Below are 15,386 nucleotides of genomic sequence, written 5' to 3' on the forward strand. Positions count from 1 at the left end.
ACGGGTACACGTCGTTCCGTGTGCCCGAGAGTCTCAAAGAGCTCCGTGCTAAGTTCTTAGCACGTGAGGGTTCGGGCGCTAGCGATGACCGCAGCGCTCGTATTACTTCCGCTGTGCCAGCGCGTACTGCTCCTCGTACGCCCTCACCATTCCCGGAACGTCCTCCAGCAAGACGTTCCGCGGCTCCCATGTATCTCGATGGGGAGGAAATCCTCTCCAACGAATACGAAAACGAGTCCTTGAGAGTTCGTTTTCGGGATACTATGGTCAACAATTCGCTCAACAATCCAGCGGGTTGAGCCGCGGGCGTCACGGATCGGCGGTGGCGGGGGTGGGAACACGCCCCGGGTATGATCAGCCCCGGGCTGATCAGTATGCGCCTCTCCACGACCGGGTGACCGCCGTGGAGCGTCTGCAGGGCGCTGAGTTCGCCGCCCTGAAACAGGAGCTGGCGAACCAGAAGGCCCAAGTCGCGGCGTTCTCGCAGACCGCCTCGAATATCCAGGTCGAGTTGGGGACCCAGATGAAGGGGTTGCTCCAGCGCGTCCGCGCGCTGGAGGAGAGGTTGCTCGTCGCCGAGGCCAAGTCCTCCGCTTCTGCCTCGGCTCCTGCCGAGGCTTCGGGTCAGCCGAGCTAGATGGCTCGTGCTGCAGGTATGGCTTCAGCCGTCCGACGTAAAAGGTCGGATGGAGGCGCATGCTAGACGGTATGTCTAGCGTGTATGCGTTGCCGTGCCGTGCCAACACAGTGAACGGCCCGATGAAGCGCGGAGCAAGCTTGCTTGCTCCGAAATCCGAAACTGCATGTCTAGGCAGGTTTTGAGTAGATAACAAAACTAATGAACCAACTTTAAATTCATTTGTGTTGCCTCTGCCCGCATTGTCTGCTTTCAGCTTCTGTTGATCAACAGAAGCTGCTGTTGTGTCTTGGACAAACCGAATCACGGCTTGTCTTTTGGTGATGAAACTGATTGCATCCGAGCTGAAGTCATTCAGCTCGCTCTCCGCTAGAGGCCCGGCCTCTGCGTGGTTCTTCGCGGTGTCTGCGCCCTGCGCAGACCCGTGGTCGTTGGCCATGTTGTTGGGGGAGTCTGCGCCCTGCGCAGACTCATGTGGTTTGTCCATTGTTGCAGCTGGCACTGTGCAAGTGTCAGCGGTTTTCTGCGGCTGCTGTATTGCGGTCGTAGATCCTCCCCCACTTAAAGTGGGAGCCACCACTCCGAGTAAACTCGGCAGACGGGGATGCCGCATGGCATTCACGTAGAACGGTGTATGCCCGGTCGAGGCATGCACCGAGTTATTGATGGCAAACTCTGCCATCGATAAGCACTCGCTCCAGTATTGGAACGAGTGAGTGTAGCTCTTCAAGATGTCGACGAGCACGCGATTCACGCGCTCGGTTTGACCGTCCGTCTGCGGATGATCCGCAGTCGACATTGAAAGTTGGCTCCCAAGAAGTGTAAACACTTCTTGCCACAGGTGCGCTGTGAAGCGCGGGTCTCTGTCCGACACGATGTCGGACGGCATGCCATGGTGTTTGAACACCATGTCGACGAGCAGACGGGCCGTCTGCTTCGCGGTCACTTCTGCCGGCACCGCAGCAAGATGTACCATCTTGCTGAAGCGGTCGACGAAGACCACAACACCGGTGTTCCCTCCGCTGTCCGGGGGAAGACCAAAGATGAAGTCCAAAGACATGGACTTCCAACACTCCGACGGAGTCGGTAGTGATTGTAACGGAGCCTGCGCCATTCGCGCAGGCTTTACGCGTTGGCATACCTCGCAAGCACGGATGTACTTGCGCACCCACTCTATACTGGTGGTGCCAGTAGAAGTCGCGTGTGAGAAGGACGTATGTCTTCTCACGTCCGAGATGTCCCGCAGTCGGGGCATCATGATACTCGTACATGATCCTGAGTCGCAGGTCATGGTCATTCGGCACGACAACGCGATCCGCGTTGTCGTCGACTGCATTGTAAAGCAGTAGTCCGTCGTGCACACGAAAGCGGTGTGCACGCGCTCGAAGGTGCTTGGGCAGCTTCTGACGGGACTTGTCAGAAGGCGCTGTGCCATAGGCCAACAAAAGTTTCGCGTCCGCGTCGTGCGCGTACGCGGCCTTCACATCATCCAACAGAGATGATGTGGGTTTGCTCGATCGCATGGCGTCAATGGCATTGACGTCAACAGCTTCTGCATAGTCCGGCCGACGTGATAACGCGTCGGCCACCACATTCAATCTTCCGGGTTTGTATTCGACCCGGAAGTTATACTCCGCAAAGAATGAGAGCCATCTCGCCATTCTTTGTGAAATGTATGGCGACTTCACTGCAGTGCGCAGTGAAGCATGGTCGGTGTAGACCACAAATGGTCTACTTCCAAGCAAATACACTCGGAACTTTGCGAGTGCATATTTCATGGCAAGGAGTTCCTTGTCATGTACCGGATAATTACGCTCAGCTGGCTTCAGCTGACGCGATTGGTAGTAGACGACACGATCACGGCCCTCGTGATCGTGCTGCATTAACGCGCATCCGATCGCGAAATCGGATGCGTCACACACTACGTGAAATGGGCGATCTTGGTCAGCCACTGCCAAGATCGGCGCCTCAGTCAAGCCCCGCTTGACTGCATCGAATGCCTTTTGGCAATCGGGGGTCCAATTCCACACAGCTTCTTTCTTAAGAAGCTGTGACAGCGGGCGGATCTTGCCCGCATAGTCCTCCACGTACTTGCACAAGTACGTGGCCAAGCCAAGGAACTGCCTCAGTTCCTTGACACTTGAAGGCGTTGGCCATTCATTGATCACTCTGACCTTTTCCGGGTCAGGGCGAACACCATTCTTCCCTACGAGACACCCGAGGACGGGTATCTCGCTCGCCCCGAAGATACACTTCTTCAGGTTCGCGTAGCTTCCGGAGATGCACCCTGTGCATCTCTACGTCGGTCTTCTCGTCCACCGCCCGGCGGTGGATGAATACATCATCGAAGTAGCTCGGCGCGAAGTCGCGCACCGAGCGCAACAAGTGCGTCACGCACCTGTTGAAAGTCGCAGGGGCGTTCTAAAGCCCCTGTGGCATTACTAGCCATTCCCAGAGCATGCCGCTTGGCGTGCTCACTGTCGTGAGAGGGATATCGCTCTCACGCATTAGGATTTGATAAAATCCATCTCGCAAGTCGAGAGCACTGTAAATGGTGCTCCCGGCCATCAAATCGATGATAACATCTTTTCGTGGTATCGGCGTCTGCGCCGGTACCGTCGCATCGTTCAGCTTGTTGTAGGCATGAACGATGCGCCATCCGCCCTGTGGCTTCTTGACACAGAACGTCGGAGCACTGTGCGGGGACTTTGATTCCCGCACTTGCCCTGCTTTACGACGCCTTTCAAAGAAGTCGTCGATCGCCTTGACTTGCTCTCGCGGCAGTGGCCACTGCCGCGTAACGCAATACTTTGTGCCCGGCACGAGATCAATTTCGTGCTGAATACCCTTATCCTGCGGAAGCTCCGCAGGAATCTCTTCCGGGAGTACGTCTTTGTACTCCCTCAACAATTCGTAATAGGGACTCGACTTCAGCGAGTCCCAACCTTGTTCCTCGAAGCGCTCTCGCTTCGTCTTCGCACTGAGAGTGTCTTCACTCTCAGTGGTACTTCCCATGAAGAGCTGCCTCAGCTCTTCGCTCTCGCTCGCCGTTCTTTCGCTGTCCGAAAGAACGCAGACTTGCTCGATGCGTCCATCGTGCAAGTCGCGCGTGAAGCACTTCCAGCTCATGGTTGGAAGCGAAGTCAACTCCGACGCCGTCGTCGGAGGACTAGCGAGTTCCATGTCACGATACTTGAATCCAGTATCGGTACGCTTAGCGTCTCGACATCCGGCGTCACCGCCTCAGTCTGCCCAGCAGACTGCTCTTGTTGCGTCTCGGTCCCGGACCGAGACTTGCGCAGCGTTTTTCGCTTGCGCCGCCTTCTTGTTGTGCGGAGCCCGGCTCCGCACAGTTGTTCTTCTGGTCCAGGCCCGGCCGTGGACAGTTGTTCGCCGGCGGACCCTGTCCGCGGGTGCGCGGTATCAAACCTGGCTTGACGCATTTTCCTTCGTGCAACCCGGCTGCACGGTAATGTGTCCTTTCGCCGGCAGACCCTGTCTGCGGGCGCGCGATATCAAGCCCGGCTTGATCGCATGGCGCTTCGTCTTGCAGCCCGGCTGCACGACAGCATGCAAATTGCGTCAGTGCGGTACGTTTGCAACCGTCCGCACTGTTTGCAACCGTCCGCACTGTTTGCAGCGTCAACTGCCGGAGTTGACACGCCTTCGTCACCTCGACGCCATTCATTGGCGGAGTCCCTCATGACCGAGGGTGCGTCGGCTCCCGGTGCCGACGCGTCGTTGTCGACCTGACCGCTTCGGGTCAGGGACTGTCCCATGCGTACTTGAACACGAGTGTTGGTTCCCGGAACCGACACATCTTTTTCTTCCGACGTCGGCAGCATTGCCGACGTTGGTCTCACTTGTGTGCGCTCTCGCGCACTTCTTGGGCATTCCGGGACAGCAGCATAAAGCGCTGTCTCGACTGGCGAGTCGTGCGCACCTGCTGGTGCGCGCGCTGCGGTAACAGGGCCATCGCTCTTCAGAAGAGATAGGTCTTCACGGGCCCATCTCTAAGCCCTTTCATGAACGTGACGACCTTGGTCGCCTCGTCAATCGGGTTAGTCACGATATTTGATACCAAAAATCGTGCGCGCTGCGCGTAAGCATGGACGTCATGCTTACCCTGCTGAAGGTCGAGGAACTCCGCCCTCGACCGGAACTCGTTTTGCGGGGGCTCAAACGCTTGTTTGAGCTCCTCTTTGAACACATCGTACGTGCTGAAGCACGTAGGATCGGAGAGTCGGCGCCCATTCACCCAACTCCTTGCGCGTCCGCCAAGGCAGGACATGGCGAACGCGACCTTCGACAGCGGGTCGACGATGCGTCGAGCCGCTATGGCTGTGTCGAGCTCGACAAGCCATCGGAGGAGAGGTTCGCCCTCTCTTCCCACGTAATTGCTTACGCTCAACTTTAATGGTTGAGCACGCGGTGTCGTCCCTGACGACGCCGTCACTGAGGAAGCAGCGTCACGCTGCTCCTTCATGATGAACCCCAGAGCAACACCATGTTGCTCCGTCGGCGATAGCGTACGCAGTATCGTGGCTATCGCCGCTTCCCCAATGACTGTTGACAGTCGTTGGAGGGCTTCCCACTCTGGGTCCGACCGGTGGGGGCAGTCGGCGCGTGCAACATGCGTTGCAGGCGTGTTGGAGCTCTGCATGGGCACCTCCCTGCTAATGGGGTTCTCGGCTCCGCGTTTGTACACCGCGTACGAACGTCAAGCAGTCGGTCGTTGGACGGACTACAAATTTCTACCAGGTGTAGTGGGTCTAACTTGACTCACTACTTTAGCTTACACGTTGCGCAACGTGTATGAGGAAGCGTAAGTACTTAGTAATTACTTAGGTTAATTATATTTGAATACACAAATATAAGTTAACTTAGACAAGACTCCAAGTAGCTAGTTTAAGGTAAAATGAGAACTGTATTGTTTGTAAATTGATCTTCCTCTAAAATCTGCTAAAAACTGTTTATCATCTATGAAAGGGTTGACAGCGGCTGGCTGTCAGAGCCCCGCTAATATGCATGTCTCTGATTGGTAGAAAGATGCTGCTTTCTACCAATAGGATCTTTGGGTATGTGTGGACCACTCATTGTGGTGGTCCACTTCAATGTATCCATTGGTGTGTCTTACACCAATGTGAGGAAGTATCCAAAACGTTTAACAGATAACCTATCTGTTAAATTCACAAGTGGCTTGCAGCCACTTGTGCGTGTAACCCCGTTACACGAGGTGTCGGATCCATCTTCGGCGGCGGACACATAAGGTGACGAGGTCCGGTATCCTGTGGATCCCGGCTGAGGTAAGGGTGATACTGGATCCAGAGCCGTCGGAGCTGGGATTGCCGGGATCTCGCCCAACCAGCTCTTCAGCTTGTCGAAGACCCCTTGGACCGAAGATTGTATCACCTCCAGATCCAGCCCGAAGCGATCCTGAGGGTTGAACTGGCCAGATCCAAGTCCGGCCTCCCGCAGTAATGCATCAGATTCTTCACCGCAGCCAACTTGTTGCCTGTCATTGCGGGTGCAGTAACAGGGCCAAGTGGATCTCCGATCTGCTTCAGATCTAGGATCCGCATGACTGGATCTTGGACGATGAAGTCGCGTAGCTCGGCCTGGCGGAACGCATACTCGAGCGTAGCTTCAAACCACCCAGATCCAGGGCCCCTTGGATCTTCACCGTATCTGGATCTAGGATCCTTTGGATCCTCTTCGTCCAGATCCGGGGCTCGCTTCTTCGATCGCGCCACCGACTTCTTCATCTGTTCTTTGTCTACCGGCGTGGAGAGCGGCGACTTGTAGGGGTATGGCTTGGATTTAATCGGTGAGTCAGCAAATATATACCGATCCACACATGCCTCCGTTTGTTTTTTGTTGGTGGATCTAGACCCATGTCTAGATCCACCGGGGTCCCCGAAGGGACCTGGGGAGGAATTTGATGTTTATATTCTAGATCCAAATCTGGATCTTCCTCATTTCCGTCGACAGAGGTCCTCCCAGCCCTCTGTCGATCCGTGGATCTAGCTTCATTCAGCTGCGTTGTCGTAGATCCAAACTCTGACGACGCCTGGTCCCCTTGTTCCTTCTTCACTTGAACATCTTCTTGGGACTCACGGTGAAATCCCGAGTCACTAGAAGATCCGGGCACGTGCACCATTGTGGTGTAGCGGGATCCGCGAAATCTGGGAGATCGCTAGATCCAACTTCCCAACAGCGCCCGGACACCGACTAACGGAGGGGTCCCCCGATGATCCGTGATCTGTGCTGAACTTCTCACCTTGTGTACCCGTTGGTAGGGCTGGATCTTGCTCCTCTGGCAACTTCCGAAGAGTCCAAGCGGTGGAGAAGGAATGTCTTGGCGAGACGCGGGGATCCGGGTGGAGCAGCGCGGAAATCCTCACGCTGCTCGCGGTATATGCTCCAGATCCAACACCCGTGTACTTGGATGTGGCGGCATGGATCTGGATCCAGCCGAAGGGTTGCCTTGGGTGTGCTTGTGGCGCCTTTTCTTGCCTTCGCAGGTCTTCCTTTGTCGTACTTGCCGTCTCCTATCACGGGATCTTGGGTTGTGAGAGCTGAGTGGATCCGCCGGCCAAGTAGGTAAATCCGGTGGATCTTGGATCTAGGCTTAGGATGGATCTCTAGGAGGTTGGATCTGGCCAATATATTATCCAGAATTAATTACCAACACTAGATATCCTACCGCTAACCTCTCTACGCCGTGTCGGGCCAATGCAGTTCCCGGATCCAGGCGAGGGAGGGAGGTCTTGCGATGTCCAAAGCAAATTCAGGTCTGATTACCGTTAAGTTCGGTCCAATCCCAAAGTCCTATCATCCATATGGATCCTATCTTCCCATCACTGTCTACCGACTCTACATGGCCTGTCTACCGTCCTTGTGTGTCCCTTGATTACTTCCGCCAGGCCCCAGCTGTAGATCCACCGCATAACTCCAGATCCAGGTTGGATCCAGGAATCAGACCAGATCCAACTGATTCTGGATCCAGACTGGGCCTGGATCCAAATTCATCTAACCCTTGGATCTAGCCTTCCCATGCCCCGTACTGCCTTCAGGAGCCCTTGAATGTCATATCCACACACTTCATGTACTTCTTTGCGTCCTCCATAGCCCATATCCACGCCTTGTAATAATCTGCTGTCGCCCCTTGGATCTGGATCCAGCTATGTCAGTCTTCCCGTTTTCTGACGTGGTCCGGATCCCTCATGATCACATTTCCCAATTCTTCGAGAACCACTTCACCACACTAGTTGGTGCAACAATAGATGTCACCTATGTTAACCCTATTTCCCATCTCTATAAGTGACGACCCTCGTATCAAAGATTTCATTCATCATCTCGGTTCAGTGCCGCCATAAAGGATTGGTAGTAATATCGATTTCGCACTTAAAGTAATATTAATAATTTGGGAGACGATTTGGATTTACTAATTGTATTAATATTACCAATTGTGTGCGTGGAAAATCTAGTATTAATAAAAATAGTTGCTAAAAGTAAGATCAAACTACTAAAACGCCCTTGACACAGATTCCGCTTGCGTTGCCTCATCCGCTCAATCTCTACGTCGTTGTGATGAAAAATTAGCTGACGTTGGGCTCCCTCATTGTTCGTGTGTATGCGGAGAGGGGTCAATACAAACGAATCTGTCGAAAAGACTCGAAAAGTTGTTGAGGAGCAACGGGCGTCCTCAGCTCCGGAGGATTTGTAATGGCCAATCGGCCAGAATCCCAACATCGCATTTCCGCCTCGCTGTTGCTTGAGTACGGATGTCAGGTTCCGCGAGAGTAGCTTCATTCACCTCCGTAACCTGACTCAACACAGATATCCCTTGACAGCTTGCTGGTGAGGGCTCACAGTCCGGTTGATCTTTATTTCTGAAGGTTAGAACGCACCCTGGACTGCACAAGCTACGCATAGAGGCGGCCGCGTTAGATGTCAGCAAATCACGGACCCTAGTAGTGCTGCTAGCCGTACCGTTTGGAATGATCAGCCTCACCCCAGAGTAGACATGATGAACAGGATGACTGCAGATGCAACACGGCGCCGTTTCCGTCACATCATGCAAACAGCAATCGGCCTTGGAGCACCTCGTCGAACCCGGTTGCGATCTTCAGGGAGGAAAACGCAAAATGATCAGGAGAATACGACAGAACAGCTCGACAACTACCCATTGCGCCCGTCCTTTGAAAATATTGACCTTGAACTTCAACCTGTAATTTAGTTGGATATTCAGTAGTTTTTAGTACTAATATCGTGATTTTTGTTCCTACTACGTTTATGTTAGTACTAACCGCTGTACTTGGAATTGTAATATTGCTATTTCTAATTATATAGTAATGTTAGTATTGCATAGTACTAGTCGTGATTTTACTACCAATTCCTGACTACCGTACTTACTGTACACTTAGATTCTCACGGTGGCGATACGTTATCACTAACAACACAGCTCGGTGGCAGCAGATGAATAGGACACATGGACCGCACTGCTTGACAGATAAATGCCACGAATAGTCGTCAATGAAGGCGGCGGCGCGTCAACGCCATCGAGTTCACTCCAACGCGCTCGCGGTGAAGATACAGGTGGATTCGACCGGTACCAGCACCTAGTGGTTCCGTAAGATCGCGGACGCGCGACGAGGCCCTGGCGGACACTTCGCTACTGCGGACCTGGAGGCTCGACGAAGAGTAGCAGAAGGGAGTGTGTGCGTTGCGCTGCCGAGACGTCGCGCACAGGTAACTAGCATGAACTTGACTCTAACATGAAAGACACTCTCGAGTACCGTTTTGTCCTACTTAGTATATATTAGGACTAACGTATTTTCGTGGAGTTTATAATATTACTAATAGTATAATTCTATTAGTAGTGTTTAGTACTAATCGTGATTTTGCTACCAATCCCTGGCCGTCATAACTCTTGAATTCGACTTGGCGCCGGAAATGTATCGACGATCAATTCGGTTGGAACACACACTGTAGCACACAAAAACTTCAAAAGAAGGATATTGCGGCATCTTCATCCACTTCTGCCGCACCTCATCATGGCGGTCACGCACAAGTTTCATCTTGCCAAACTAGGTACGAGACTTGGCTGCGAGCTAGGTCGCTATGGTTGCATAAACATACTTGCGGAGTGTGTGTCCGGCAGTTAGGTTGAAGTGGTGGTTGTGAGTGACGGTGACTGCGAGGGAGAATTCCAAAGAGAAGTCCGCGGACTTCCCGGAATTGCTCGTGCATGAGTGCGCTCCCACTAAACAGGGACCAGTATAGTCAAAGTAGGTCTACGGGGGTTTTGACGCTTGCGAAGCTTTCCCCTACACAACAACACTTGAAGAACACGAGTCATTCTTGATTTTCAGTTGAACCGAGCATATTGGTGTTTCCTAGCTTACCTTCACGGACGCCACCACACGATTTAGTGGTCTGTGCAGTGTTGACCTTGGCAGCGCCCACACGAGCGCAGTGCCTTTGAGAGTCTCAATCTCCTACTAGGCAATCCATCATGGCGGTCACGCACAGTTTCATCTTGCCGAACTAGGCAATCACCGGGGTCACGCACCACAGCGCTCTTGGTTATTATACATCTCACCCAATTCTATTAGCAACCATCGGATTCATAGCTAAGTCGAACAGCCTTCCCGGTTTAAGTGACAGCGATCTAGTATTAGCGCTTCACTGTATTATCATAAAATGATATATTAATAATAACATACTCCTTTTCGCACGCTCATCGCAAAATCCAGAGCTGTTCCGGGCGAAGAACGGCTTTGTATCTTATTCTCAGTTTCTTAGCCAAAATGTGCGAAAGGTACAAAACGTGATGGTGATTTCCCTTCGAACCTGGAAAATGTCACTATTTTTTTCAGGTTCGAGGTTCCAAGGCTTAGACCCCTATTTGGTCAGGAAATAGTCGTGGCTTTATCATTTTTACTTACTAGTAGAATATGTATTATGCTACATCCGTGCTACGCAACTTTTTGTATATTTTATTTGCTCCTCGCAAGGGAAGCCTAGCCTGCAACAAAATTTTATTTTCCTGTCTGCATCGATACATTCACGAAAGTCTCAATGCTGGCTTACTCGGCCGAAATGAGCAAAGGCTTGGCAGGCTTCGCGTTCTTCACAAGGTCCTCGTCGAAAGTCGGGTTTGCCCTCACAACAAGGGACTGCCCCGGTGCAACCGAGCCCTCGAGCAGCTTCACGGCCATTGGGTTCAGCACGTATTGCTGAATCAGGCGCTTGAGCGGACGTGCTCCGTACAGAGGACTATAGCCAGCGTCCGCCAGCCAGTCCTCCGCCTCCGAGTCTACCTTCATCGCCAGCTCCTTCTCCTCCAACAGCGCATCGACTTGGCGCAACTGCAGATCTACGATCGAGCGAATGTCCTCTCTCTTCAGACGGTTGAACAGCACGAGCTCGTCGATACGGTTGAGGAACTCGGGTGCATAGTGAGAGCGCACAACACTCAAGACTTCGCTCTCGGCCATGGAGCTCGGAGCGCCTTCTGGCAGCCCAGCCAGGATCTCCGAGCCCAGGTTGCTTGTCAGAATGATCACCGTGTTGCGGAAGTCTACCACTCGGCCTTGCGAATCAGTCAGACGACCTTCATCGAGAACTTGTAGCAACATGTTGCTCACGTCTCGGTGCGCCTTCTCGAATTCATCGAACAGGACAACTTGATAGGGGCGACGGCGTACAGCTTCCGTGAGCTGACCGCCCTCTTCATACCCAATGTATCCCGGAGCGGCGCCGATTAGACGGCTAACGTTGAATTTCTCCATGTATTCCGACATGTCGATGCGGGTTAGCGCTTGCGGAGTCTGAAATAGGAATTCCGACAGTGACTTTGTCAGCTCGGTCTTGCCGACGCCAGTAGGGCCCAAGAACATAAACACACCCAGCGGGCGGTTGTGCGCGTGAAGTCCGGCGCGAGCAAGACGCACGCAATCGCTTACAGCCTTCACCGCCTCCTCCTGGCCGATTACATGCTGGTTGAGTTGATCCTCCATCTTGAGCAGGCGCTGCTTCTCGCCTTCCATGAGTGTTGATGCGGGGATGCCTGTCGTCTGCGCCACTACCTCGGCCACGTGATCCGACGTCACAGCATCTCCGAGCGCAGTCCTACTCTTCGTCGCCGATTTCTTGATCTGCTCTTCCTCCTGCTCTTCATGGGCCACCTCGGCCTCCAGCTTCGGGATGACCGAGTGCATCAACTCGCCCGCCCGGGCGTAGTTGCCAGTATTCTGTGCCGCCACGAGATCCCGACGCGCCTCCTCCAACTTGCGCTTGGCCTGCTGCATCTCCTCGAGCTTGTGCTTCTCCGCGTTCCACTCGTCCATCAGCACGCGCAGCTCCTCGGACGCCTTCTTCACCTCCTCTTCCAGCGCGACCATGCGCTTCTTGGACGCCGCGTCCGTCTCCTTGCGCAGCGCCTCGATCTCAATGCGTCGCAGGATAATTTCCCTGTCCAGCTTCTCGATGGGCTCGGGCTTGCTCTCCTGCTGCAGCCTCAGCCTCGATGCGGCCTCATCCATCAGGTCAATGGCCTTATCCGGCATCTTGCGCTCCGTCAGGTACCTGTTGGCCAGCGTCGCGGCCGCCACGAGCGCGCTGTCGGCGATCCGGACGCCGTGGTGCACCTCGTACTTCTCCTTGAGTCCGCGCAGGATCGTGACCGTGTCCTCGACGCTGGGCTCCGAGATGAGCACGGGCTGGAAGCGCCTGGCCAGCGCCGCGTCCTTCTCGATGTACTTTCGGTACTCGTCCAGCGTGGTGGCGCCCATGCAGTGCAGCGCGCCGCGAGCCAGCGCCGGTTTGAGCATGTTGGCGGCGTCCGTGGAGCCTTCGTTGCCGCCGGCGCCCACGAGCGTGTGCAGCTCGTCGATGAAGAGGATCACTTGGCCCTGGCTCTCGTCCACGTCCTTCAGCACGGCCTTGAGCCGCTCCTCGAACTCGCCGCGGAACTTGGCGCCGGCCACGAGCGCCGCCAGGTCCAGCGCCACCACCTTCTTGTCCTTGAGGCTGTCGGGCACCTCCCCCAGCGCGATGCGCTGCGCCAGGCCCTCGGCCACCGCCGTCTTGCCCACGCCCGGCTCGCCGATCAGGATCGGGTTGTTCTTGGTGCGGCGCGACAGGATCTGCGTGGCGCGGCGGATGGCGTCCTCGCGCCCGATGACCGGGTCCAGGTCGCCGGCCCTGGCCACGGCCGTCAGGTCGCGCCCGTACTTGGCCAGGCTCTCGCCCTGCGGCACGTTCTGCGGGTTGATCCAGGGCTGCGACGCGCCCATGGAGGCCAGGCCGCGGCGCGCCAGCACCAGCTGCGAGGAAGGGCGCAGGGCGGCGCGCGAGAGGGCGAGCAGCATGGAAAGAGTGACGGTCGCTCGGGTATCTTGAAGTCAAGTGAGTGCGAGGCCACAGATTGCAGACTGACCTGGGTGGGGGTGGGAAGCAGTATCTTGAATGTTGGGAGAGAGGATCCAATCAGAGGTCGACAGATCCAGAATGTTCGACGAGAGCGACCAATGAGGGGAAGACGAGAATGTTCGAAGGAGCAATGTTGGTGTTCTTCTCGAGATATGGCTAGCAAAAAGCAAGCTCTATTTTTGTTGTTGTCAGGATGTCGGTGAAGCTGTCTGACGAGCGGAGGTTGATTGAAGTTACGTCGTGATCTCTCCCACATGGTACTTGTGGTAGTCCTGCATGTACTTCTTCCACAGCTTTCAGTTCGCGTTGGTCTTCTCCTTCACGTTCATCAATTTCGCCACGTCGATCGGCTGCTTTTCAGCGATAATGAACTGCTTGGGTGTCTCTGCGCACCCATCTCCTTTGTCTCCGGGTTATTTTTTGCGGCTTCAATCAATCTCCAAAGGTCTTGGTCATTGTAGGTCGTGACCAACATCGTCCGTTTAATATTTTTCGCGGGGAAGGCTTTAACGTAGTCGTCCATGAATTTCATCCAGTAGTTGAACATCGGGGCCTCGAACAGCTTGTCAATCCCCACTTGGTCGAGCTTTAGTGTCTTAAACGCATCGTCCGGGGTATTGGGGGAGGCCATCCAGTTCTTGAACAGCACACCCTCCATCCGCTTCGCAGCACTTGCCGAGCTCGAGGTTTTCTCCGCAGCAAGAATCATCTTAGCCACGTCAAAATCGTCGTAGTGATCGCGTACAATCCAGATCGTAGTCATCTTCGAGCCCAAGTTATTCGCATGGTATGCATCTGTGAATTTGGTGAAGGTTGTGAAGAGCGGGCTTGCAAGAAGATTGTCGCCGGCCTTGTCAAGGTTTAACAGCCTAAAGACGCTGTCTGGCATTTTCCTGCTGCTTAGCCAGTGTTGAATCTGCGCCGTCTCCAAATTCGTTGCGATGGTCTTTGCCGCTTCGACCTTCTTTGCGGCGTCAAGCATCATGGTCACACCTCCGTCTCCTTATTGAACGCGTTCAAGTAGTTGCTCCACGTGTTCAAAGCTGGGCTGGTCAATACGTCATCCACTGCGTTGTCCAGCTTCAGCAACTTGAACACGTCGCCCGGGGTTTGCTTATTCCCCAGCCATGTTTGTATCTGCGCCACCTCGACTCGTTTGGCAGTATTCGCCTTGCTTTTCACCTTCTTGGCCGCTTCAATCATCCGAGCCAGAGCGTCGTCACTATAGTGGGCTGTCAGCGTCGCGAATAGTGTCGTCTTTTTGGCGGGGTTCTCCTTGTTAGCGATCTGCATGTAGGTGCTCCACGGATCCAGCAAGGGACTGATGAGTAGATCATCTCCTGCCTTGTTCAGTTTGAGCAGCTTGAAGGCATCGTCGGCAGTGTTACCACCGCTAGCCATCTCTGCATCTGTTCAACTTCTAGCCTTGTAGCAGTGCCCTTTGTCGCTTCGACCTTCTTCGCTGCTTCCAGAACCTTTACCAGCGCGTAATCCCCATGTTGAGCTGTTAATGTCGCGATAGGTGACACTTCCTTCCCGGTTCTCGTAGTCATGTCGTCCGCGTAATTGAGCCAAGTGAGGAACTGCGGGTTGTCAAACAGTTTGTCTCCCGCCTTGGCAAGTTGCAGCCGTATGAAGACATCGTCAATTGATTTCCCTTTGTGGAGCCAAGCCGCAAGCTTTTTCGCCGAAACGGTTGTTACCACGGATTTGGCTTTTTCAACAACAGAAGAAGGAACGCCCCCTCTCTCTTCGCCTGAGATGTCGTATGGATATACCCTGAGGAACCTCGAGCTAGATACAATTTGTTGCTTCACATTGTATAAACGAGGCCGGCTTGAAAGTTGGCGCTGTTCGCGAGGTCATCTTGTCCCGCCGACGTAGCAGTGTTTGCCAAAAGCGCAACTGCAGCTAGACACTTTACGCAACTCACACGCATTTGTGTGCTGGACGGGATGTTGCAAACTGGCGAGTCTTCTGTTTGCAACCTCCCTTCCAACGAAGACTCGATTCGTGTGAGCCTGTATTGGATGGAGCAACAACACCTGCCTTATAATCACAAGATGTGCTCTGAATATCACTGTGTAGAGATACATGTATATGTACCGTAATCCTGGAGAACAGTTCGCTGGTTTACCAGCCTCACAAACTTTGATTCGTCACGAAATGTATCCCCAATTACAGGTAACGTTTGGGACACATCGAAATCGCAATTAGCGCGAAGCATCTGCCTGATAATGGTGGTTTGGCAGCACACGTTTTTATCTAGCACAGAATTCGCGTTAAAAAAACACGATTATTTGATTCT

At 53.9% G+C, this 15,386-nt stretch overlaps 3 protein-coding genes across 3 annotated transcripts; all 3 read right to left on the minus strand.

Annotated features, from left to right (window-relative positions):
* Nucleotides 1–10,731: 10,731 nt before the first annotated feature.
* Nucleotides 10,732–13,017, minus strand: IUM83_13094 (ATP-dependent chaperone ClpB; the record flags this gene model as incomplete). Its single annotated transcript, XM_067937753.1, has 3 exons — nt 10,732–11,330; nt 11,422–11,475; nt 11,553–13,017. The coding sequence occupies 3 exons, from the start codon at nt 13,015–13,017 to the stop codon at nt 10,732–10,734; spliced, it is 2,118 nt and encodes a 705-aa protein (XP_067795711.1).
* A 389-nt stretch (nt 13,018–13,406) lies between these two features.
* Nucleotides 13,407–13,967, minus strand: IUM83_13095 (Secreted RxLR effector peptide protein; the record flags this gene model as incomplete). The annotated part of the gene is made up of 1 exon (XM_067937754.1): nt 13,407–13,967. One exon carries the CDS (start codon nt 13,965–13,967, stop codon nt 13,407–13,409), a length of 561 nt encoding a protein of 186 aa, XP_067795710.1.
* A 98-nt stretch (nt 13,968–14,065) lies between these two features.
* IUM83_13096 (putative secreted RxLR effector peptide protein) lies at nt 14,066–14,479 on the minus strand (the record flags this gene model as incomplete). Its single annotated transcript, XM_067937755.1, has 1 exon — nt 14,066–14,479. One exon carries the CDS (start codon nt 14,477–14,479, stop codon nt 14,066–14,068), a length of 414 nt encoding a protein of 137 aa, XP_067795713.1.
* Nucleotides 14,480–15,386: the final 907 nt, after the last annotated feature.

This window comes from Phytophthora cinnamomi (assembly GCF_018691715.1).
Source record: "Phytophthora cinnamomi strain GKB4 chromosome Unknown Contig19, whole genome shotgun sequence".
Classification (NCBI taxonomy): domain Eukaryota; phylum Oomycota; class Peronosporomycetes; order Peronosporales; family Peronosporaceae; genus Phytophthora; species Phytophthora cinnamomi.